The sequence below is a fragment of the Centroberyx gerrardi genome, chromosome 15, assembly GCF_048128805.1.
Source record: "Centroberyx gerrardi isolate f3 chromosome 15, fCenGer3.hap1.cur.20231027, whole genome shotgun sequence".
NCBI classification, from domain to species: domain Eukaryota; kingdom Metazoa; phylum Chordata; class Actinopteri; order Beryciformes; family Berycidae; genus Centroberyx; species Centroberyx gerrardi.
This window is the reverse complement of record NC_136011.1, coordinates 13,479,920-13,498,302: the sequence shown is the minus strand read 5'-3', so window position 1 is coordinate 13,498,302 and position 18,383 is coordinate 13,479,920. Positions and strand designations below refer to the sequence as shown.

At 40.8% G+C, this 18,383-nt stretch overlaps 1 protein-coding gene across 1 annotated transcript; it reads left to right on the top strand.

Annotated features, from left to right (window-relative positions):
• The first annotated feature begins 1,904 nt into the window (after nucleotides 1–1,904).
• On the top strand, nucleotides 1,905–17,170 carry hcrtr2 (hypocretin (orexin) receptor 2). The gene is made up of 7 exons (XM_071913748.2): nucleotides 1,905–2,121; nucleotides 10,567–10,745; nucleotides 14,547–14,790; nucleotides 15,610–15,725; nucleotides 15,836–16,056; nucleotides 16,359–16,480; nucleotides 17,001–17,170. The coding sequence occupies exons 1-7, from the start codon at nucleotides 1,905–1,907 to the stop codon at nucleotides 17,168–17,170; spliced, it is 1,269 nt and encodes a 422-aa protein (XP_071769849.1).
• Nucleotides 17,171–18,383: the final 1,213 nt, after the last annotated feature.

Sequence of the window (18,383 nt, the reverse complement as noted above, 5' to 3'; positions counted from 1 at the left end):
TTGTTTTCTCTGGTAATATGTTCTCTTAGATGGATTTTGGCATGCTAGAAATTTGAAAAAAAAAGCACATTGATCCGTGGGACAACAATCATTTCTGCCCCTTGTTTTTTTTACTGCCACAAATATGAGGTAATCATTTGGTACTGCTGAGCATTTGGCATTTTCACCAGGGATGAAGTCCACTGACAGCCCTGCAACACTTATTTCACAGTTAACGTTACAAGATAGCATAACGCTAAATATGGTCTGACAGCAACTTGCTCATTTCCCGTTTGTAGTTTTCTCCATCTTGAGCTATCATTGGCTATTGCGAGTCTCTGTCAGAGATTTGTGTTGTTCATCTCTCAACAGGATTCTGCAACTTGATCGAGAGGCAAGAGATGGAGTCATTCACCCCTCTCACACTGCAAAAGTATCTATCTGATCATTGGTCCTCCCTGTCTGCTGAGTCACCAAGGACTCTTGAAATCCAGGTGGGATGGAAAATTTGGGCCGAATATAAATTGAGAACCCGTTTTAATTATCTTCCAGATCTCCTTCCTATACAGTGCTGCATTGCTCATCATGGGAAACCTAAACATTTCCTAACATAACATCCTAACAACCAAGCCAGATCAGTTTAAACTCACAAAACAAAAGTACACTGTACACTGTACAAAAGTACACTTGAACAACAGGATCCTTGCATGGATCTCTGCAGATAGTAGGCTTCCAAGTTTGCATGATAGCTCTTCAACTTTTGACAGTTGGAAGGGGAAACATTGATGGCCATTATGAAAAAAAAAATAATAATAAAAAACAGCAGGAAAGAAAAATATATGTAAATAGATAGTGCTGATTATGATAGTCTAATTCATTTGATAATGATTTAGGTCTATATTTTGAAACCCTTAACAGGTTAGTCTATACTTTTTAAAAGAAATATCTAATATAAATTAGGAAGCTATATTACATCTAATGTAGTCTAGCATTATCATAGCATTTAGTCTATTTACTGTTTGTAGTCTGTCATTATCAAAGCATTTTGCCCCTAATGTTGAGGCATATTAATATCAATTATTTTAATGAAATGCATTGTTCTGCAGCTGACTCATAAAATTGATCATTCAATTTAACCGGCTGTGTGAAAATGGTGTTATGACTAAGTCGTCCTTGGAGTATTTATGCCTCAATTTCTCCTTCGGGTCCGTATAATTGAGTCCTGTGCAATGCATTTAAAATAGAGGAGGCTGCTGTAGCTTATTGTCCAGTCCCGTAGCTGCCTCCATTAAATCAGCTTGTCCATCATTCCAGAGGAGCAACGAAATTGCCCTTAGAGAAAAGAACTACCTATGGCAAATTTGAGGTAGCCTACTAATGTCACAGCAAAACAATAACTCCCTATAGGAATATTATTGGACTATTACAGTGATAGTCACCATAAACTCAACACTGAGTACCACAGATACACTATAAGTCCATGTGGGAATATTATAGTGAATTATTTATTTATTTAGTTAGGATGAGGAGGCTTTTTTGTTTTTGTTTTGTTTTTATCAGGTGAATCTGGAATCGAGGCTTCTACAACATCCTTGTGCATCTTCAACAGGCTTGTGCATAGGTATAATAGTTTTTTGGTGTTTTTTTTCTCTCCGGGGTAGGTATGTCATCGGCTGCTTGAGTGGCTCACTGCAGGTTATGTTCGGGCGGGTGGATTTTGTGTGATGCATGACAAACAGATATCAATATACGTGCTGCTTGACCCTGTCACGGAGACACAGTAGCCCTCAGCGTCACACTGACGGGGTCGGCGGAGCGCGTTATTACTACAGCGCGTCTCCTTATTAGCAGTCTGTCCAACAACCTGTCGACACTGACAACAGGAGACTCACAGCGGGACATAAAGGACAGAAATATCTTTAAGGATGTCTGGGATCACCGTACATTTGGATTGCGATGAGTGTTTGTCTCCCACACATGTGACCAATACCACGGAGTTGCACCTGCACTCTAATTTGGATGAGGATGATGAACTTCTGAAATACATCTGGAGAGAGTATTTACACCCCAAACAGTACGAATGGGTTCTCATTGCAGGATACATTATTGTCTTCTTCGTTTCACTCATTGGAAACTCACTAGGTAAGTTGTATCCTTGATATCAAAGTCTTTTCCATTCATGCTTTGTGCTGCAGTTTAGCCTAACCTGTTAATATCGTCAATCACACGAAATCATACAGCAGAAGTAGCCTATATTATACTTTGAAAACGACATAAGCTAAGTTTCACTACATTTTTGAATGAGCCAAAATCCCCAAATAATTCCAACTCCGATTTTCCATCTTTAGTCCATGGTCAGTGGTGCATCTTACCAATGCACAAGGATCAGGAAAAACAAATCAAAGAGCGCGTCTGTCAGTGTAGCAAAGTGCAGCTCTATTTTTTTTCAATAGGCTATAGGACATCAACAAGTGGGTTTGGAGCCGATACATCTCGTAAAAATAAAAATAATTTCACTACGTCTGTGTGTGTGTGTGTGTGTGTGTGTGTGTGTGTGTGTGTGTGTGTACTTGGACTCCTTAACCTCTATTAAAAGAAATAGAAAAGGCCATTATGATCAGCTGAACCAGCAGAGTCGCATCCTAAAGCAAAATACCAGCCTTACTGACCTGTAGGTTATTTGTCATTCTTGTCTTGATGGCCTAGGCTACTACAATCCCGCAATTATTCCTCAGTTATATGTTTTCGATTACGTTGCCTATACTGAACTGATGTGATTTTTCATCAGTGCTGTAGTTTTCCCATGTATGTGATAAGATAACGCATCTGAAACAGCTTATAAAAACACACGAAAGGCACCACTGATGGAAATGCTGTGAGCAGGGGCGACTCTAGGATTTGAACTTTAGGGGGACTCAAGGGGATCCTCGATTTTTAAGAAAGACAAACCTTATTTAAAACTTCTAACTTCAACCTAAAGGGTGATTTCTCAGACACATTTAATATATAATGTTGAGCAAATTTCATTTCTGATGAAGCAATTTAGCCAAAAGGAGTGAATACTTTTCAGATGTTCTTTTATTTGCATTTTTGCATAAATTTTGGACATTTCCTTTTTACTTTACTTTTCATTGAATAGACTAGTCTGCATAGAGTTCTGGGGAAAAAAATCTCAGATAAATGTATTATGAGACTTTCGTACAACAAGTAGATGTGTAAAAAGTCAAGGGAACAAATAGTTTTTGTGGGTTATCTGGTGCAGAGTTTCTTATTATATTGCACATTTACCTGATAGTATAACAAGTATCATGGATAACCAATACAAGAAGTTCTACTATCATAGTGTTTACCAACCTACTTATCTCACTTAGCTTGTTAATAACCACAATAGCCTACTTTAACTGATTTACTGTGGTATGAATGAATAAGGGAAGTTTTGACAAAATTGCAGGATAATTGTGCTCTTTGTTTCACTCATTGTAAATTCAATAGGTAATTTGATATCAAAGTTTATTCCATTCATGCCTTGCGGATGTAATTTAAACTTGCCTATAATATAATACAATCAGTCCCATGATAATCATACAGTAGAACTACTGTATATTCTAATTTATAAGAGACAAGAATGAGCCAAAACGGCACAATGAAAAAAATAAAAATAAAAATAAAATAAATAAAACTCTGATTGGCATCTTTTGTCTATGGTCAATCACATTGCAACGGTGCATCTTACAAACATCGAGACAGACAAATCAAAGAGCGTGTCTGTCCACTTATCTCACTTAGCTTGTTAATAAGCACAATATTTGGTACGGATGACAAAGGGAAGCTGGGACAGGACAGTGAGGGCACTATTGGTACCGTGAAATTAGACTACAATAAGCAAATATAACAAAGATTACCAATATGAACACTGCCCAAGATGTTATTTAGTGAGCATTTTAGTGTTCGTCTTGACTTAGTGATGTCAGTTTACTTTTTCACCACACTGTTGCAGACTTATGGCTGACTTGGTGACATTGGTTAAACTTACCCATCCAAACTACACTTATCCACTGCAAAATAAAATGTATTCAGTTTGATCCTAAACAACCAGGGGGCCAGGAGGGGGATGTGTCTTTGAAGCGTCAAGGAAGCACAGTATTGTTGCCACAGCGCAAATTAATCATCTTAGTTTTAATTAAAAAACATTTGGCCATGATTTATAGATTTGATTATATTCTTGATTTTACGATTCATCGTCTAATAATCTAACTGTTCAAAATCAGGCAGTAGACCATAATTCATTTGTTTTTTGCTGCTGCATCACCATCTTGGGCCAAGCAAAGTGAAACTTAGAGTAAACTTCTGAGTAGTGGAGCTGACTACAGGCTCTACCACTCACGTCATCAAAATGCCACCAATGTGACAGGAACAAGCAACAGAAAAATAACTTAAGTAATAATGAAAATTGGCTTCAGGTTGCCAGGGTTATATTTGTGTTGCACCTGAAAAACTACTCCAGCAGAGTAGTCAACTAGCCATACTGCTATCAACAGAGTAAATAGTAAACAAGGCCTTAGCTAAGAGTTAGGTTAAAATATGCATTTTTGCATTTCCAAAATATAGATTTAAACTACTTATATTTAGTTCTATTTTGTATAGACTTCGTCCTCTAAGAGCTGTCGCTATTGGGTTTATCCCCGTGCACATGCGCAGTCATGAAGATTTTCTTTCCCGCCACTGTACACTGTACAGTTGCCTCTCTCAGGTCCCCATCTACAGTATATAACACAGGAGAAAGCTGCACTCCACACAGTGGAAGTCGTACAGCATCTGCAAACACTGGGTTTTGCCATAAACTGGCAAAAGAGCTCTCCGTTCCCCACCCAGTCGTTAAATTACCTGGGTGTGGACATGAACTCCGCCACCATGAGAGCAAAGCTGGCCCCAGCCAGGCTGAATGCACTAAACTTTCTGCTGTCACACATTGTGCCCCACAGAGTGGTGACGGCGCTATCTGTGATGCGTCTGCTGGGCATGATGTCTGCAAGTCACGTGGTTGTCCCCTTGGGACTCCTCCACATGAGGAAAATTCAGAGATGGTTCAGCCGCCTGCGTCTCGACCCAATACAGCACAAAAGACGCATGCTGACCATCCCTCCCTCACTGCAGTCAGACCTGGCATACTGCAAAAACCCCTTTGTTCCCCTCGGGAGAGCGACGTCACATGTATCGGTGTACACGGACGCGTCTCTCTCCGGCTGGGGGGGAATGTGCGAGTCTCAGGTTGTGGGGGGAAAATGGGAGAATCCTTCATCCCTCCACATAAACTGTCTGGAGCTGTCCACGGTACTCACTTTGCTCTGCTGCTGACAAACAGACATGTCGTAGTAAGAACAGACAACATGACAGCGGCGGCGTACATCAACCGTCAGGGCGGCGTGCGCTCAGCCCGGCTGCTGGAAATAGCCAGGAGCCTCCTGCTGTGGTCTCACAGACACCTGCTCTCCATCAGAGCGGTGTACATCCCGGGGGTACAGAACCGCGCTGCGGACTTGATGTCTTGCGGGGGTCCCTCCCACAACGAGTGGAAACTGAGTCCCACACTCGTTCAGATGTTGTGGGACAGGTTCGGGAAGGCGAAGGTGGATCTGTTCGCCTCACGAGAGAATGCGCAATGCGCACTGTGGTTCTCCATGAACGCACGAGACGACCCTCCACTGGGAGTGGATGCCTTCTCTCACCAGCCGTGGCCCAGAGCTCTCCTTTATGCGTTTCCCCCAGTTCCCCTGATTCCTCACCTCTTAGCGTGCATTCAGGAGGAGAATCTAGCGGTTATTCTGGTCGCACCAGAACGCATGAGCGCGTCTTGGTTCCCGACCATGGTGCAGCTGCTGGCGGGGAAACCGTGGCAGCTCCCATGGCACAGAGACGCACTGTCACAGCTGGACGGCGTGATCCTCCACCTCCCGGTGATAGGCCAGTGGCTGTGGGCCTGGCCGCTGAACGGGAGCACTTGGAGAGGTTAGGACTGCCCCCTGCAGTGGTGCGCACTATCCAGGGTGCGAGAGCCCCTTCTACTACAGCGTGTTACGCAGGTAGATGGTCTGCTTTTCAGCGCTGGTGTGTGGAGAGAGGCTCAGATCCCACGTCGTGTCCTCTACCTCTCGTGTTAACCTACCTTCAGACGTTGGTAGATAACGATTTGGCTCCATCTACGATTAAAGCGTATACTGCAGCCATTTCATCCTGCCACGAAGGCTATGGAGAGAGATCGGTTTTCCCGCATCCCTTGGTGAAGCGCTTTTTAAAGGGAGTCAGACGACAGAAACCTGTCGTGCGCTCTCTAGCTCCACAGTGGGATTTACCCCTGGTGCTGCACACTCTTTCGAGCCAATAGCCCAAATCTCTCTCAAGATGCTATCCCTAAAAACAGCGCTCCTCCTAGCCCTGACGTCGGCTAAGAGAGTGAGGGACCTATGCGCGCTGTCGGTCTCACCGTCCTGCCTTTCTATTAGAGAGGACGGGAGTGCAGCGACTTTATAGCCAAATCCCTCATTCACACCTAAAGTCCTAACAAACTCCTTTCGGTCGAGAATTATTTCCCTCGAGGGGTTCTTCCCCCCGCCTCACAGAAATGAGGCAGAGGAAGCGTCTCACCGACTCTGCCCAGTGCGCACTTTGTCTCAGTATGTTTTGCACACAGCAAACATCCGACAGACACAGCAGCTGTTTGTTCATTACAGAGGGCATGCACAAGGCTCGGCTCTGTCAAAACAGCGTCTGTCTCACTGGCTGTGTGATGCCATCACACAAGCCTACAGTGCAGCGGGAGTGGAGCCTCCGCAGGGCGTCTGGGCGCACTCCACGAGAGCCTTATCCTCATCCATGGCCCTCCTCAGAGGGATGACGGTAGCAGACAGCTGCGCAGCGGCATCTTGGGCTTCTCCGTGCCCTTTCATCCGTTTCTATCTGCGCGATGTGTCTGAGTCCTCCCTGACTCATTCAGTTTTAAACGTGCTAGACAGCAGATGATGCGTTGTCAGATCTGGCGCTTTTACGCACATGCCAAATGGTGCGCCTCCAATCTCATCATCACGGATTAGTGGGCTACATGGGGGATCATTACGGTACGTAATCAACGTCCCACCCTTCTGCAGCAGCAGTGCTGTGTGGAGGGAGTGTAATATCACTCTGCCCCTTTTCCACACAGGGCTGACATGGTGTTAACCATGGCACAGTCAGTGCCTCCCTGCCTTCTTACGCTTCGCATTTATGGGGTTGTGAACTGGTGTATGTTATCTGCTTGTGGACCTTGGTGTCACAGTGGGCATTGACTACATCAGCTTCGCCCTTAACCCAATAGCGACAGCTCTTAGAGGGCGAAGCCTATACGAAATAGAACGTTACTTACGTATCGTAACTCCATATTCTATGAGTATAGGCGTAGCCCTCTAAGACTTAGGCCCCCTGCTCCACCGGCATTAGCCAAAGAAAATACTGGCTTTTGGGAGCAGAGCTCAGGTCCTGACAGTGTTATATACTGTAGATGGGGGACCTGAGAGAGGCAACTGTACAGTGTACAGTGGCGGGAAAGAAAATCTTCACGACTGCGCATGCGCGCGGGGATAAACCCAATAGCGACAGCTCTTAGAGGGCTACGCCTATACTCATAGAATCTGGAGTTACGATACATAACTAACGTTATCTTATATCCTACTCATGTTCCCTCTTGGGTCATGGGCAAGCATCACGCCTCTGGCAGTGACTACTTATGGATTAGCATTATACACAGTAGAGTGAGAGTTCTCAGCTGTTGCAGGCTGCTGAACAGCTGAATCCACCAGGCGCTTATATATTATGGAGACATTTTTCAGACAAAAGTTACACTTCATAGGTTGACTTTTTTGCATTTTGCAACGTTGAGGGAAAAAAAAAAAAAAGGAGAAACTGCTGTCTGAAGTAATAACTCCTCTGAAGGCAGGAATTAGGACCCACATGTCAAAAAATGCTAATGCTATTCCTTAAGGCCTGTGTAGTAAACTAGTGGTGTAGGCTACTCAATGACTCTTTACTTGTGTAAATAGTAATGGTAAAAGCAAACATCCTGATGTAAACAAAGACAGAAGAACTTAAGTATTTGATATTAAATGCACATGTTCAATACAATGTCTTAATTTTTCAGTGCTAGGAAATATTCTATCTTCAAAGCATTAAGATCTACAGACTAAACATTAGGGGGCAATTATGTTTCATGCTTTGGAGTAGTTGTAAAGTTAAAAATTTTTACAAAGCGATTGCATGTTTTTGAAAAAATAAGAGAACATCAGTAAGTATAACCACTTAGAAATTTAAATTAATTAAACGTAATTAACTAAATTACACCATGTGAGCAAAAATAGACTAATACTTAGAAGTTACTTTTCACCCCTAGTTAATTCCCCACTTTTTCCAGATACAAGTAGAAAGATGCTATACATAAAACATTATACAGCCGCTGTATTGATAGCCCAGGTGACAGGTTTAACAGCCAGCCTGATTATCCACACCTGTGTGAGCTGCATCATGCCAGCTAGAAATTGTGAGAATAAGACCGGAAGTAAGGTGATTTTGCCTCCAAAATAAAAGTGTAAAATTTGTCACTCCTTGAAAAAGATAATAATTTTGTATTAGGTTATACAGAATGATGTATTTTTTTTTTTTTCAAAGTGTCCTTTTCACAGCATATATAGCTACATAAGCCTAAAATGCCATATGTACATGGTGTCCAAAAATATATATATCAAACAAACTTATTCTAGACAACTTGGAAGGGTGTCTACTCTCTTATAAAAGTCTATTTTAATCTGTTTCAGTGGTCCTGTATATGGAGGACTTTCAGATGACATAACACCCTCTGGCAGCCATAGTCCCTGTCTTCAGTTCTTGGGCAACTATGTGAACAGCACTGTTGCATTTTTAACTTGGCCGTCTCAACTGAGGGTTAGTTGTAGGTGGAGGATCAGTAGATGTAGAATCTGACAGTCACAGGTTACATATTATGTGTTATCTTCAGTTGCCAACTTCAATTTATCCATTTCCAGTCCAGCTCCACTCTCTGTCAGCATAGGCGTCCTGCCCCCACCCTTACTTATGCTCACCTGGAGCCGTCACTGTTGCACTTCGCCCCCACCCCACCACACTCTCCAACACTGTGTTTTTCAGACATTATTTGCGCACAGCCAATTCTCCACTGGACCTCCATGATGGTACCAGCCATAGTTTCTTGGAGGTGTGTGATGCAACTGCAAAGCCTCAAAATGAAATCTTGCATAGATGTACAGTATATGGACATTATGAACTTGGGGCTCCCATTCCATACCCTTTACAAATTGCGTCACTGAAATACGATAAAATATATATTAGACACCCTTCCAAGTTGGCTGATGTAAGTTTGGTGTTTGATATATCTGTGGCAGCCCTGTATATGACATCTTGCATTATGTCTAGGGCAATTAATATATGCTGTGAGAAAGACATTTTGCCAAAAGCTGGAACTGTATTTTCATTTATTATAGATTCCTTCTTAAATGCATTCTTTATTTTCACTTCTGTACTGTATTACTCAATAAATGTTGAAACTCATGTCAAGTTTAAAAGTTATGACCGGAGGTACTAGTTTTAATTCTAGCTGGCTTGACACTGGTGCAAGCCAACTAGAATGCAAGTTCAATAGTGCAAGTTCGATAGGTTGCGTACTATTTGTCAGAATAGTTGAGAAAGCCAAAAATCCTTCCAGCAGAAACTGTTTTAAGAGAAGAGGTAGTGGCACTTAATGCAATATTGTTTGGAAAAGACATGAGGGGTTATTCATAAAAGTCACTGGCAGGGTTATTGTGACGTTATGAACTGGGACCCAGTTACTCTAAACTATGGCAACGTTCCTGCATCTAACATCATTTGCTAACAAAACTTCTACAAGATCAAATTTGGACTCACTTTGGCTAAGGTGTGACAAGTGGCGCTCCTCATCATACCAAATTAATGCTGAGACCGTCACGGTAGAGAAGGTGTTATTCATAAATGTGAATGAGTCAATCTAAATACACCACCTGACTAGAGCAAGTGGTATACTTTGCACCTCAGTGTGCTTTTATGAATTGCTTACAGGACATGCAAATAATGAAATGGGGTTGTGGTGCTGCAAAAACTGACCTGGTAATTCACCTATAAAGAAAACACAGTCCCAGCAGATAATGTCACACTAACACATAAAACTGGACCTTTTCTGAATAACAGCCCTATAGTTTCACACTCTCTTGGGCTCTTAAGCCAACAGGAACACAGACACTGACAGGGTTACGTAAATGCTGCAGTGACTTGAATTTTCATATTAGAGGGAAAATTACAATTTCTCACAGTGCTTCTTATGCAGTGGCAGCGCAATTAGACAGAGAGACAAGAATAACAGACAGGAATATAATTTAATTTTAATTCAAACTCTATGATTGACAGCATGCCTTCACTGAAAGTAAATGGAACTTGCTATTGAATACCTTTGCAGTAGTGTTATAAATATTTGCCATCATTTAGTTTGGATAGTCTGTGATTGTGCATTATTTTCAGTTTGCTTTGCAGTGTGGAAAAATCGTCACATGCGTACCGTGACCAACTATTTCATAGTGAATCTCTCCTTTGCTGATGTCTTGGTCACCATCACCTGCCTCCCTGCGAGTCTTGTGGTAGACATCACTGAGACGTGGTTCTTTGGAAACACTCTTTGCAAAGTTCTGCCTTATCTGCAGGTAAGAGACTAACTCTGGCAGCTGTATTTTATACAGGATCTTAGAAATTGAGACCTGATCCAAATCATTTTTCACTTAAAAGGTTTATGAATACAGGCCATGACCTGCATTTTCCAAGGCAGCCAGCAACGATGATCTTAGGTGTAAGACATTTTTCTCACATCCCCTGAGATGTGAGATATGTGAGACCTTTGATCGAATCCCATGGTGATTTTGTGCCCTGGGCAAGTCTTTTGCTTTCTCCATTTTCAAAGTGCTATTGCAGCATCCTACCCACTATACCAGCACAGTAGTCAGAAGAAAATCTTCCTATTTTCCTTATTTGTTGTGGGCCACATCAATGTATGCATTTGTGTTGAGCATGTGATCTGAAATCCCTAAAAGTAAGAATATACATCTACATCAAAGTGTACTTTAGCTACACTATTTGACAAAATATGTTTCTGAATAACTGTCATGTCCATAGCATGTGCTGTGTGGATTCAGTTATGAACCAACCAAGTTAGTAGAGGACTGATTTCATTCCAAATAGCAAGTTGAAGTGGACAAATCAGTGTGTGAATTGTTACACTCCTAATGACTAAGTGGTTTTGGAGGCTTAGGCTGGTTTGGGCTGTGTTGTGGTTGGATGTTGAGTTATTTTAAGTGACGCAACACTAATTTAGGGTGCAGTCTGTAATTGCAATTAGATTTGTAATAAAAAACAGAGATGGGTTTAGGGAAGCAATGTAAATAATAGTGGAACCACTGAATAAAAGCTATTTGTTGCTGTCTTGCATTGAAGGGCCTATATGTCAAGCTTAAAATAAGGCTTTCTTTATAGAAAATGTTACTTTTTGAACATGTGAGGTTTGCACTGTGATTTCTAGTCTATAGCAAACCTACCCCCAATAACTTGTACAAACAGGAGGAACATGGTGTGAATACAGTACAGTACAATAGGCAATGTGACAGCAGCTCCAAATTGCTCTCCAAATTGTTTGGAAGAAATTCCATTCCTTACACAACAGATCTAAAAATAATTTAATGTGTGTGTAACTGATAAAATCATAAATTGATGTAGTCAAATGAATTGCATGTGAAATATTTGATTTGATTTTTGTAAAACCAAGCAATTCTCAAAGAATATTTCAAATGTCCCACAAGAAAGACTTAATATTACTTTGGACTATTTTATTTTAAACATTTTTGTTTCAAATAATAATATATTAGATATTCATTATCACTGATCATTCAAAATACTTTTGCTCCCTGCATAAGATATTTAAACTGTAAAAGATTATTAACTTTTTGTTGAAGTGTTACTGAAACTATAATCACCCCAGGTCTGAAAACAAGTGTTGTTAAGGAGCATCTAGCTGGAAAGGTCCAGGAACTGCCCTCCTTCCCTTCCACCTTGCTCTCTGCTGCACCTCTCCCCTCCAGCCCCTCGCATGATTACTGAAGAGCAAGTGTACAAACTGTTCAAGAAGCAGAACAGCAGGAAAGCAGCAGGGCTGAGTGGTGTTTCACCCAGAATCCTCAGGCACTGCACCAACCAACTAATCCTGGTATTCACAAAAATCTCTGACCACTCCTTATGTGCATATGCAAAATTCCCATCTGCTTCAAGAGATCCACTTTTGTTCCTGTAGGACAAGATTACTTGCTTCAGTAACTACAGACCAGTTGCACTGACTTAAGTAATAATGAAGTGCCTTGACTTAATTCAACACAATCATCCCAGGACTACTGCAGGGGAAGTTTACCCAGCTCAATTTAGCCCTCCCATCTATGTATTATTGATTTTCTGACATGCTGTATGTGAGGATGAGCCTCCTGCAGCATACAGGGCTGTGTGCTCTCCTGTCCTTTCTACTCCTTGTAAACCAAGGGAGGTAGCCAAAGAAGGTGACTTAGTATGCCAATAACGACTTTCAGCTAAACAATCTCAAGCTGGTGGAGGTGAGGGTTGACTTCTGCAAGAACCCACTCCTCGTAATCAATGGCACAACTGTGAACAAAGTGGAAACGACCATCTGTGACCCCCTCAAATGGGATCAGAGCATCTCCAATTTAATCACAAAGACCCAGCATAGGATGTTCCTTGTGCATTCACTTCGGCAGCTCAAGGTGCCACATCCAATGCTGGTCAGGTGCAGATCTATCATTGAAAAAATTCTTCACATCATCCATTATACTCTGGTATGGCTTAGCCTCCCCCAAAGCTTCCTCCAAAGCAAGATTGTAGTGTTTGATTCAAGTCGGCTGCCCTCTATCAAAGACCTGCACAATGCTAGAACAAGAAAAAGGGCAAAGAAAATTGTTGTTGATCCCTGCCCCGCTGGGGCTAATCTGCAGTCAGACAATCACATCTGAGATTTTACTGCACCAGCAGATCTTTGTCAGTTTGTTTTGGACAATCACTACTACAATTCTGCTACACTATGCCAATTCATTGGCTTTGAATGTCTACTTGTATTCTACTGTATTCATGTTTAGTCTACTGTCATCGAATGCATGTTGTCTGCGTCATATGTTATGTTTTGCCCCTGCACCTAGAATATCAATCATGTATTGTCAAATTTCCAAATTACAGTTCCTGTTGATTCCTATTCTGATTCAAATTTAGAAACCATGGATTAATCAAGTCATAGTGGTGCCAAGTTCCCCCACTGCACCCTCCACCATGGATAAATGTTAGTTGCACCAATCAGTAACAGTCTTAAGTATAGACTGTACAGGGGTTCACCATGGTCCACCAATAGTTTTGCATAATTTACTGTTGTACTTCAAACCTTGATAAAGCCTTTTTGGTCATCCAAACCTTTAACACTGCATGTTGTATCTTTTGTCAGATGAAACCTGTTCAGAATGTAAAAAAAAAAAACGTGTTTATGAGCTTGACAAATAGACCAGAAAATGTTTGCTCTAGTATATACAATACTTACCATGGGAGAGAAAGTGAGTAAAACTATTTAATCTTTTAAGCACCTATAAATATTAACTGAAGACTGCACTATAAATATTAACTGATGTCTGTGCTTGCTACATATTCAGCAGCCTGTAAAAAAAGTGAAGATGAAACAGGACTTTTATTTTGGAAACAGGTCACATTTTTCTTTTGTAGCTAAAAAGAGAATAGTAGTCACTGCCACTTTTGTGCTAGTGCTTGATTATGGTGATGTTTTAAATTCACATGCTATCCTCCAATGTCTTTTCTGCTGTATACTCTTTGTATCATAGAGCATTTAGGATTATCACTAAATGTAGCTCTAATGCAACATTGTCACTCAACCTTGTATCATTATATTGACTGGTTTCCCTTTCACCTGTTACTGGTATTTTCATTATAGTTATATATTGGGTCTCCTTCTTTATTATTTGTGCTTTTATATCTCTTGTCTGTGGTCGCAGCAATTCATTTTTCAATCTGTCCCTAACAATCTGTCCCCTTTTACTGTCCAAAGAGCAAAAGGGCTCTCATGTAGTCTGCTCCATCAGCTTGGAAAAAGAGAAAGAGCGGACTAAAATACTAAATTCACTTGAAAAATTATGGCAGTTTTAATTGTTAAGCAGCTTCAGCAATATTGCAAACTGACCTGCTGAATTTTCATTTTTGGGCGAACTATTCCTTTAAATCCTAGCCTGTGTTCTTGTGTGTTGACAGCCATGGATAAAAGGAGTAGTGATACAATCCATTTTCTAGTTTCTGAATTAACAGTATTAGCAGTATAACTTATACAGTATTAACAATAACACCATTTATTATTCACTAGTTTTGTCGGTAACTAACCAGTATTCTTTTCTTTTTTTTTCTAGACAATCTCTGTTTCTGTATCAGTCCTAACTCTGAGTTGCATTGCTCAAGACCGTTGGTATGCTATCTGCCACCCACTAATGTTCAAGAGCACAGCCAAGAGAGCGCGCAAGAGTATTGTTCTCATCTGGGTTGTGTCGTGCATCATCATGATTCCTCAGGCTATTGTGATGGAGTGCAGCAGCCTCCTCCCCGAACTTACAAACAAGACCAGCTTGTTCACAGTGTGTGATGAACACTGGGGAGGTTAGTTTTTACAAAGGCTCAATCAAATGATGGAATCCTGTCAAATCTCTTGTGTACTGACAGATGTAAGGCTTAAGCTGAGATCAAATGAGACTTTAGGAGTAAAAGGATAAATTTCAATTACATTTGCCAATTTGTTTCTGCAGCGAACATTAGTAATCCTGTGTGCTAAAATGTATCGCCATTTGTGATTCCATTTTGCTGACGTTTGATGTAATAATTATTTGAACAGAGCCTCAGTCAGAGAGTTGATAAAGACTAATAAGGTGGGAGGGATGACTTTTGCAGGTGCTCAGATAAGGTAATCTGTCTGTCTGTCTGATTAATGTCAGCAAAGAGAAACCCAAAGGGAAAAAAATCTTTGCCATCCTTCACTTTCATTAAAGTGGAGTAAAAGGAGTTGGACTATCAATGTGATAACTTTGAAACCATAGAGATATGTTTGAAACAATGTAGCTCACTTTGTTGCAACTTGAGGTGTTATAACACAAATCTTAGCACATTTTCAAATTGGAATTGATATAATTAACTCCATATAGAGGTACAGCAGTATCGCCATTTGCACGCTACGTTCATGCTGTTTACATTTAAGTATTTAATGGACAGAATTTTAACAACCTCCTCTTCACTTCACTCATATGGATTACAAATGATAGTCCAAACTATGCCGATTCAGTCAGCCAGTTAATTCAGTTTAATCATGTACGCAGCATACATCTCCTTTGTACTGTATGAAAACAAGCCTTTATATCCTCTTTTGAGCCTCTCCCAAATTATGATTGTCTATAAACTTGTTGTTGTGTTTCATTCTTTCAACAGCTGAGATCTACCCCAAGGTGTATCACACCTGTTTTTTCATCGTCACATACTTTGCACCATTATGTCTTATGGTTCTGGCGTACATCCAAATATGTCACAAGCTATGGTGTCAACAGGTGTGTATTAAAGTCTCTTACAATACCATGTTGTAACATAAAAATCACAATGAACTCAGCTTCCCTGGCAAGCTCATAGTACTGTATGTCTGTATATATTTTATAAACAGATTCCTGGAAGCTCATCAATGTTGCAGAGGAAATGGCGATCCATCCAGTGCTCAGCTCAGGCCCCGGGGCCCGGTGAGTCAGTCAGGGTCAGAACCACCACGGTTTGTGCTGAGATCAAACAGGTCCGGGCCCGACGCAAGACAGCCCGCATGCTGATGGTGGTGCTCTTTGTTTTTGCCCTGTGCTACCTTCCCATCAGCGTGCTCAATATCATGAAAAGGTAAGTCTTTTGAGTTCGGCTGCTTGAAAGATCAAATATCATGCAAATACAGAGAGATCCACAATAGAGAATGTGTTAAGCCAGGATTCACACTGTGACATTTTTCTATGCTCTTACTGATTAACTTGGTTCTTTCATGTGTTATAATGGCAGATATGGTATTTTACACAATTCATACATGTGCTGCTCATTTACTGTAATCTGTTAATGATCGATAGTTTACAAATGTACAGCATTGATAACAAACAAGACACAATATTAAATGAAACTTGACCTGATATCATGTCATACATTAACTGCAGAGTCTTTGGGACCTTCAAGAACACAAATGACAGAGAAACAGTGTATGCGTGGTTTACTTTTTCACACTGGCTCATATATGCCAACAGCGCAGCGAATCCTATCATCTATAATTTCCTAAGTGGTAAGTTTGTGAGCTGCCTCATCATTTACACCATTTATGTGATTTCATCACCCCCTCTGCTGGACAGTATGGCTACAACAATACAAGTTGCCCCTATATTCCTCTCTTTAGGATGATCTGCATTCACAGTTATCAGTTATCTTACACAAGGTTGCATTCATCAGAAGAATGCCTTATGTGAAATTACAGTCTTATATGCCATTAGAGCTTTAAAGCCATATAGCTCACAAACTGATAATGAAATGGTCAACAGACTCAACATTGTAATTGCATGATTGGCAATTGCACCTCAATATCGCTGAAAATCATCACAAGAGATTAATGAAAGATTATGTTTTCATAATGACACTAGAGTCAATCAAACCTTCAAAATATTCATGAGAAAAAAACTGTTTTACTATTGCCACAGGTGATATTGATTATAAAAGAGTGAAAAATGCTAATGTTCAGTGCACAGTGTATAAAAGGTTCAAACTGAATGGTTTCTATTGACATGAAAAATATTTTTCAATTTCCACAGGGAAGTTCCGAGAGGAGTTCAAAGCCGCATTTTCCTGTCATTGTTTTGCTCAAGACCAAAATCGAACAAACAGGACAAGGACCAGAACGAGCACTGACAGCCGCAAATCCCTGTCAACTCAAGTCAACAACATGGACAATGTGTCACGCATATCAGATCAGATAGTGTAGTCTAGCCTCATGCTGTGGAGCTCTAATCAGCAATCTGTGCTACACAGGACACAGGCATGCACTGTTGTCGTCATAAAGGTAAAGAATGAAATATATATTAAAGCTTATTATAAAATAGAACATTAAATGGAAACACTCAATGTCCCAAAATGATTCCTTTATATTTAGTGAATTTTAATTTGGGTCAGGATACAGATAACTTATTGGAATATAAGTAGGATTTGTAGAAAACTGAACACTGTCTTTTGAAGATTTCTCTCCCCACTTGAAGCTCAGAGACTTCATCATACCTTGCACAAAATTACAGATAGGACTTAGAACGATCAATAGGAATGCACAGAAACTCTCCCACCATTTATTATCAATGCTGCTCTATCAATGAGTTTGATGGAAGCGTTGTACGGAACAATTGATACTCTATTAAATGTCATTTTGTGGTGTAAGGTTACGTTACATGATTTTAATTACACATAGGCTAGATACATTTCTCTGTATTTTTGTAAATTTAATGTTCTGACTGTGTAACTTTGTTTTTGGTGCAGTTGCCAGTATTAGTTATGTCATATGAGCATTAATTAATGCAATGTTTAAAGAAAGTGCATCTGAACCCCATTTATTTTTTTGAGACAGCAGAAGTCCACAAAGTTATAAGCAAGATAATCTACCCAAAGGCGCTATGGGGGTATGTGAGCTACATCTGGTAGCGTTCCAATTAGTCTCTTTAGAAAGCACCCGTCCATAGATATTCACTCAAGCTTATAATTGCTCATTAATGTATGACTACTTGCAAAGCAAGCAAGCATGTAAACGCTGCATGGTCAAACATGATGAACATCAATCAAAATGCAGAATATTCATCAGGATTTAGACATGGGGCGTCTGGAGGCTCAGCTGTCGCAGGTGCACAGCCGTGACGTCCCGGGCTGGAGTCCAGCCTGGGACTTTCGTCACATGTCATCCCCCCGACTCTCTCCCATCTTTATTCTCTCTCTCTACTAAACTATCTGCATAAGTCCTTGATGAACTGAAGGCCTCAAGATTTCTTTATAAGTCAGCAGAGCCTAGGAGTGGCCGTCCTGTGGGGAAAAAATTATTTCATGGTAACCAAGTACCATCTTATACTGTATATGCAGCGTACAAAATTAATATATGGAGCCAGAGCAACCGCACAAACCCCTTTTCTGAGACGTGATGTTGGACAGCTCTATGTGTT

Excerpts from the sequence above, each read along its gene's own strand:
- hcrtr2 (XM_071913748.2), top strand. The coding sequence starts at position 1,905 with ATGTCTGGGATCACCGTACATTTGGATTGCGATGAGTGTTTGTCTCCC. Across the intron at positions 14,791-15,609 it reads GTGTGATGAACACTGGGGAG|CTGAGATCTACCCCAAGGTG; the intron begins GTTAGTTTTTAC and ends TTCTTTCAACAG. Across the intron at positions 16,481-17,000 it reads CATCTATAATTTCCTAAGTG|GGAAGTTCCGAGAGGAGTTC; the intron begins GTAAGTTTGTGA and ends CAATTTCCACAG.